This window comes from Lactuca sativa, chromosome 4 (assembly GCF_002870075.4).
Source record: "Lactuca sativa cultivar Salinas chromosome 4, Lsat_Salinas_v11, whole genome shotgun sequence".
In the NCBI taxonomy this organism is placed as follows: Eukaryota; Viridiplantae; Streptophyta; class Magnoliopsida; order Asterales; family Asteraceae; genus Lactuca; species Lactuca sativa.
The window spans coordinates 237,288,889-237,296,909 of NC_056626.2; the positions used below are offsets into that span (position 1 = coordinate 237,288,889).

The 8,021-nt window shown below is 36.0% G+C and overlaps 1 protein-coding gene across 1 annotated transcript; it reads left to right on the plus strand.

Annotated features, from left to right (window-relative positions):
* The first annotated feature begins 430 nt into the window (after nt 1-430).
* Nucleotides 431-1,320, plus strand: LOC111912910 (uncharacterized). The gene is made up of 3 exons (XM_023908643.1): nt 431-500; nt 675-1,046; nt 1,136-1,320. Exons 1-3 carry the CDS (start codon nt 431-433, stop codon nt 1,318-1,320), a joined length of 627 nt encoding a protein of 208 aa, XP_023764411.1.
* Nucleotides 1,321-8,021: the final 6,701 nt, after the last annotated feature.

Below are 8,021 nucleotides of genomic sequence, written 5' to 3' on the forward strand. Positions count from 1 at the left end.
ACGATATTTTCTTCAGGATGATGTATCATTATTACACTACCGACCTGCTATAACCAGACTCAGCCCCATTACTAACAAGACGTGTGATGTTAAACAAAAATCGCGAGCAAGGACACGAAATCTATATCGTGATTATTTTGCGGAAAATTGTGTATACGGGTCGAATGACTTCAAAAGAAGATTCCGTTTGAGTAGCAATGTGTTCCTACGGATCGCCAACGCCTTGGAAAGCCGACATCGCTTCTTTAGTATACTTTTATACAAAATAAATAAAAATCAAGTACATGTTTCTTTAATTTTACAGCATATGCAATATATTTTTAAACTGTAGTTAATTTATGTTTAGGTATGAATTTTTTTAATTGAGATATGATGCTAGAGGTAGATGAGGGTTTATAATGTTATAGAAATGTGTTGCGGCCATTCTTTGATGGCTATATGGGAGTCACCCGACACCATGGACGACTATATGAGAATGTTCGAAAGAACCGCAAGGGAGAGTTTGTATACATTGTCAAGGGGTGTTGTCGAAACATTTGGAGACGTGTATTTGCGGAAACCTTCGTTGCATGATTTGCAAGAATTGTATATGGTGCAGGAAGAACGCCATAGGCTTCCTAGAATGATCGGAAGCATTGATTGCACACACTAAAAATGGAAAAATTGTCCGGTAGCATGGAAAGGGGAATACACAAGTGATCATCACGGATCACCTTCATTGGTTTTAGAGGCTGTTGCTTCTCAAGATTTATGGATTTGGCATGCATTTTTTGGGGTTGCTGGTTCCAACAACGACATCAACGTTCTTGATCAGTTGTCAATATTCGAAGATCTTTTGAATGGAAAGGACTCGGATGCTCCTTTCACGATGAATGGAAACGAATACAAATATGGGTATTACCTTACAGATGGATTATATCCTCAGTATTCCACATTCGTGAAGGAATTCCGCCACCCGGTTGAAGAACGAGAAATTTTTTTAAAGAGAAGACAAGAAAGAGCACATAAGGATGTGGAACGTACTTTTGGAGTGTTGAGGCAAAGTGGTATATAGTTTAACATGCAGCACGACCATTGGATTTAGAAACTCTACGATATATCGTGTATGCATGTATCATAATGCATAACATGGTAGTAGAAGATAAATGGCGAAATATTGCACACTATATTCCAACTGAGCCCAGACACGTTCAGTTTCAACCAGGAACAGCAGAGTATTTGCATCGAGTTGTTGACATTCAGGACGCAAATAAACACAGACAATTTCGAGAAGACTTGGCAGATTATGTCTTCTATGGTAACAATAACGATAACGAATAGCGTTTAGTTTTAAAAAATATATATATATATATTTTTTAAAGAATAGCGTTGTATTTTTTTTGGAATTTGGATGTTATGTGTAATTTAATTTCTATGTTAATTTTAATCTTTAAAAATTGTTTTTATTATATGTTATTTATAATTTTTAAACATTATGTTTTATTTATTATGTTATATTTAAAAAATATTTGTCTAAATTAAAAAAAAAATTCGAAAAAAAAATTATAAAATGGAAAAAAGTTGGTGTTATAACAAGATGCAACATGGTGACCATTTCCCTATTTAGTATTATAACACCATTGGTGATGTAGCATGTGAGGTGGCACCAAAATGATGTGACATCTAGTTGCTCACACTCAATACTCTTATTGTTATATGCTAACCCACCCACAAGAAACCATGGTTTTGGTTGTTTGCATTTTACATTGTTAATTGTTAGCTTTTTTATGATTATTTAATTTATTATTGTTGCTAGGTTTTAATTGGTAATGCCTGGAGTTCTGCTTCATATCTCTGGAATGATTAGCGTGAAATGACGTACCATTATTCAAGACCCAGGATTCTATTGCGTTTACAACCGAATAAATGAGCATGTCATCTTTATAATTTTCCTCTATATTCATCCCCTTGTGGCCTTTATAAGCCATGCGCATTGCATACTAGTTTTCGACATGATCATTCTCTATGCAGTTCCAACAGGTCACGTCCCTCATGATGTTCTATCCACCTCTCCTTCTCGATTTTTATCTTCCACTACCCCCCCCACATCTTCTATTGGACCCCATTCCCCTATTGGATGCTTCTCTAGCATTTCGCCTGCATACATCCTCACCAAGGATTAAATCGTCTATGCTTTCGAATGGGTTAAACCTCCGTGTCTCCTTGAGAGCCATACCGGGGATGCTCATCAATAATATCCTAGTGATTACATGTGACGACTCATCTAATTCCTAATGCGATGCTCCAGTTGTCACCCTTGACGGTATCAGAACATCTTTTCGTAGTCAGAACTCTAGTAGATAGACAATGAAGAGGTATTGAGGTAATATTGATATTATTGTTGACTTAAGATTATTACTACTGGCTCTCTAGTTGCTAACCTTATGTCCAAAATCAGTATCTATTGAGGTATCCTCTTTCATAGTGCTACGTGAATTGTTTATATAGCGTCTAGGGATATAATCTAAATGGTTAGCCTAGCATTTGATAAGGGGATAAAATGTATCTAAATGCATTTATTGTGATAAAAGTGTACTTAATTTCCATGTGTACCTAAATGAATGTGTATCATATGCAATGCCCATACACACACAATTTTTTTTTATTTTAAAAGGTTTAAGTTGAAAATCATTTTGAACATAATTATAATAAAATCGTTTCTAGTTTAACATTAATTTTCTTTAATTAAGCATATGTGGCCAGGAAATACCTAATTAAAGTCCAATAATGCTTACTCGACTTAGTCATAGCAGTTGTATGTTAGTATTTTGAAATACATTTTGAATTTTTTTTGCTATAGTTTGTGTTATTCAAAGGAAAACCAATATTTTATATAACTGTCAGCTCTGATACCATTCTCTGTCACATCCTGCTGAAGCGGAAACATTGGACACAACAGTACAAAGGGTCTCATAGAAAAAATTAAAAGAAAACACCAACCATAGTATTAAAAAACATTGCAATTTACAATGACTTTGAACAACTTTTGAAAGAAACTATGCAACACTCAAAAGTTTTAACCAATAGAAACTTAATGTCACATTTCTCAAAACCACAATTGTCTCAAATGTCAAACACAATTCAACAAAATAACTGATAGTATCCCAGAATCCTCAAACATAGCCTCGAACAAGTGTGTACAATCAAGTCGACGTCTTCCCGCGATCCTAAGAAGTACCTGAAACACATAAAACACAACACAATAAGCACGAAGCTTAGTGAGTTCCCCAAAATACCACATACATAAATAAGAAGCATCTCATGGCTATAACTCGGCTTGGACCCTCCGGTCTCATGCGTCTCGGTGAGGATCCTCCGGTCTTACGGCTTGGTGTGGACCCTCCAGTCATGTGTCTTAGTGAGGAACCTCCGGTCTCACAGATCAGGTTGGACCCTCCAGTCCTATATCTCAGTGAAGACCCTATGGTCTCACCACTCGGTTTGGACCCTCCGGTCCTAACGCAATAAAGCACAGAATAATATAACATATATCACAAAGACAAAATGCATAATATTACATAACTCAGTATAAACAGATAGGACCATCCGGTCGATAACTCAAATAAGACCCTCCGGTCGCACAGTATTATCGCTCTGGTAAGTACAGTGAGAAGACTCACATCGCAAGTAAGCAAGTAGATTTAGTACCCCACGAATAGTCTAGACTTCGCGTACATAATTTAATTATCTCTAATAAGCAATAATAAGCAATTTGTATTAACCACTCTGAGATGCTGAGCTAACTCCTCCACTAAATCTCAAAAGGGTGAAAATGTCATTTTACCCCTCCATGGTCTCCAAGGTCCACAGTTGACCAAACCCTAAAAGTCAACGCTCAAGTCAACAGTCGATGTCGACAAAACTTGTCGAGTGCATTTATGCGAGTCGTCGAGTTGATTCGCTTTCTCTGAAGTATCGGGAAAATCCAACTCAACTCGTCGAATTGTCTTATCAACTCGCCAAGTTGTGGCGCATCCAGTATATCGGCGAAAAACCTAGCTAGCTCATGCACTCGTCAAGTCCCTCTAGACCAATTCTCATTCAGGTGATTCTAAGCTGAAATAATGTCGCAAACTCTAAGTCTAGCCTCCCAAGGCTGAAATACCATGTAAAGCTGCAAGCTTTACTTCCATGCATGGCATCTAGAGCTCAAAATGCCAAAAAAATCTCTATATAGGGTTTAATGCTTAAAAACATGCCACCAGCTTGATAAAGTTTGGATCTTTGGGCTCAAGGGACTACATGTGGTGTAGATCTAAAGTCTCAACTTCCATGGCAAGCTCAAACACTCTAGAACTCAAAGAAGGACGGAAAAAGCCCTAAAACTCCCTAGAAAGAGATCTAACAAAATAAATGATCAATATGGTAGTTTTTAACCTCTAAACAACAGCTAACACTGAAGAACACTAGATCCATAACTCCCTCCTCATTCCAAACCTTGTTGCTCTCCAACCTCCTTCCAAAAGTGCACAAGAATACCCAAGTTTAATCTTTCTCTATCTTACAACGAATGAAGCTTGATTTGGGTTTCTCATATAGTCCTAAGGTGAAAAGTGTTGGATTAGTGTCTAAGTCCATAACTATTTTGGTATGTACTTGAGCCGATGGTGCATGGTCCTTTTGGGTTGCCTTCACCAAAGCAACTTGATAGGATAAATTATGGAGAGAGAGGATTAATTATGATTTATTAATATATTATGAGAATAATATATTAAAGGAGAAATCATATTGTTTAACTAATATTAGTCAAGAATTAATAAGAATTAAGTTTGTGGCTAAAAGACATTAATTAAACTTAAGGGACTAGAACTGTCAATTGTGTGATAGTTGAATATTGGGCTAAGGGACTCCATATTAGAGGGGTGGACGAATTCTATGGGGAAGCCCATTAGAAATCGTCCTAGGCCTTTAAGGAGGGAGTACATGGGTTGCTTAGGGCTTAAGCACCCAAATTAGGGTTTCCTTGTTAGATAACCCTAATAGCCTCATTATTTAAAGGACCCTTGAGCCTCAAAAACGTGGTGACTTGTTCCTTAGGGTTTTCACACGTTTTGGGCAGCCTCCTTTCTCCTTATTCTTCATACTCTTGCTCTTGGTGTTTGTGAACCATTAGAGGACTGATATTTGTGACTCTAAGCTTTCTAAAGTCATTACAAGGAGGATTTGAGATTTTTATTGCTACATATCAATCAAGGTAATATCTAAACCCCAGTCATAAGTTAATTTGATTAATTGTATGCTAGATCTAGGGTTTAAAGTCTTGGAAGAATTACGTGTACAATAGAGAAACCTAGATCCAAGCATTAGGGTTTGTATGAGCACATAGTATGTTCTTATGGTCGAAACCCATCAGTGGTATCAGAGCCTTGATTGGTTTCTATTCTATTGATTCATATTGATCGAAATCAGCACTGAAAATCGAATTTTTTTGCTTCTGAGTGTTTGACTCGCCGATTCACTTGGTGAACTCGCCGAGTCAGCTGTACTCGACGAGTCTAGGTCCAGAATCGACGAGTCAAAGCGTCTGACAGCTCATATTCGCGATTTTCTTCCTGTTTTGGCTTTGGATAATTACCATAAACATGTTTTTGTTATAAAATCCGAATTTTATTAATATTTGGTGATTGTCTTTACCAAAATAGAAGATAATTTTCATAATTTAGATAATCACTTGTTTTATTATATAAAGTTTGATTATTTGTAATTTAGATTTGAATTATCTTGTGAAAAAGTTTCAAATTTTCCCCTTTAGGTTTTATAGTTTAAATTTGAACTTAAAAGTTTTGTTTTTAAAATTTAAATAGTTGAAAACCTAGTGTTTTGAAATGTTTCAAAACATGCCCTCAAGTTTTTGGAATTTAAAAGTTTAATTTGGAAATGTTAAATTCTAAAACCAAAATATTGTTTTGAAAAGTTCAAATCACACCCTTAAGGTTTTATTAATTAATTAAAGTGTATAATTAAAAGAGGTTTAATAAATCCATAAAGTTTTGGTTCACAATTTAATTGAATTAAAAGTATAATTGTTAAATTTGACCACCTAGTATTTTAAAAGTGTAAAATACACCCTATACTATATATAACATTAAAAGTCTAACTTTATATATATGTATGAGTAAAAGTCAGTCTTACCGTTAGTAGGCCTCATTCACAAAGCTGGTCTATAAGGGGTGTTTAAGGAAATTGCCTATAAAATGGCGATTGAATGGGTGTCAACTCTTACCCGCCGCACTCTGTACTAGTGAAGGGTCGTTAGCTAAACGGGTAGGATGGGACAGAAACCTTCCATTATAAGTATAATGAAGTAAAAAAGTAACTAAATGTTTTACAAATTCCCAATCTTAGTTACTTTAGGCAAACGTGAATTGATGCAATTCCATGAAATTACACTTTGTACTCTTGCGAAGACGTTAGTGGAGCGTGTGTGGTTAACCGGCACACTAAATGGTTCTAAGGAAAGGTAGCAAAGGGTGTCTTAATGTTTTTCATAGTTCGGTGGAGCGTGTGTGGTTAACCAACACATCGAATAGGTGACTGTAACATGTGGGGGCACCATGTAAGTTTGCATGGTTATTCACACCCTGTTTTGTGATCCTCGGCATCCCAGTCACAAATCGAGGAGCATATCGAGATTTAAACATGCCATTGAAAAGTTCAATGAATCTCAAAGGATCTAGGAGTTTTCAAAGCATTTAAAACTTAATCCGTTTTTCGTTTTTCATGGTGGAAAATTAGTGAATCGTCATTCACTTACCTTTAAATATTGTGCAACTAGATTACGACATCCCTTTTCTAGATTGTAGCGTATTGTGTTGGGTCCTAGCCTTAATATCTCATTTGGGTGATTTATTAAGGACTCAATCAATCAACTAACTTGAATTAGTTTTCTCCCATTTTGTAGATGTCAAAGTGTGACAACTATGGTATTCCCAAATCCCGTGGAACAAACTTTCCACATGAAGATGATATTCCACGATTCGATCAAGGAACAAGAGATCATGCTTCACTTCCTCCACCTCATCCAATTATTCTCCCTAATCCACAAGTTCGAACGCTTGAAAAGTTCAAGCTCACTCAAGCCCTTTTGGCAACTAAACATGAAGATGGAAAGTCGGTGTGTGCACACGTCCTAGAGATGAAGTCACACATTGATAGGTTAAGAATGTTGGGATCCGTTGTCTGTGAGGAGCTGGCTGTTGACCGGGTTCTTCAGTCACTTCCTAACTCGTATAGTGAGTTCGTAAGAGAGTAATATATGATGAACCATGACGTGACCCTCATCGATCTCACCTATATGCTTATTGCTGCTGAATCAACAATGATTTGGCGCACTGGAAAAGCAAAGTTGATTGGTGAATCTGCCTTCCAGACCTCTATGGATATAGGCAATGGCAACGAAAGGCATGCCATGATCGAAAATTTTGATCATAAGAGAAAGGAAAAGTTTGAAGTAGTTCCGTATGCTGTTCCAAAAGAGTCAATTTGCTTTTATTGCCAAGAGAAAGGGCATTGGAGATGAAGCTGCCCTATTTACCTAAGAGATCTAAGAGATGGGAGAGTCAAAACATATGGCTCTACTTTAGGTAAAATCCATTAACTAACTCTTTTAAGTTCCTATTCTAGATTCTTAATACATGATGTAATAAGATTACATTTTGATGTTTTATAGGATCGAAGAAAAGAGAGGAAACTTAAGGGAAGAAGTAAGCGGAATTTAATCATGAAGAAATGGATTTCGATCACATTACTTGAAGATTGGGTTCTTGAGCTACTACTTAGAGTTAGAATAAGATTGCTAAGAAATATGTATCAACATAGTTTTTCAATGAATTGCATTGTAAGGATAAATTTTTCCGCAATAATATAAATTTTGATTTTATATTATTTATTTATCCTTGCAATGACGTGTATGAAAAATTGATGTTTGAATATTTCTATTATTAGGAATAATGGATTTGATTCTTAATTATGTTATTTGTGGA

Bases quoted from the DNA above. Each gene is read 5' to 3' on its own strand.
- LOC111912910 (XM_023908643.1), top strand. From the start codon at position 431: ATGGCTATATGGGAGTCACCCGACACCATGGACGACTATATGAGAATG. The intron at 501-674 runs GTTTGTATACAT...ATTGTCCGGTAG, and splicing joins CGAAAGAACCGCAAGGGAGA to CATGGAAAGGGGAATACACA. The intron at 1,047-1,135 runs GTATATAGTTTA...ATAACATGGTAG, and splicing joins TGGAGTGTTGAGGCAAAGTG to TAGAAGATAAATGGCGAAAT.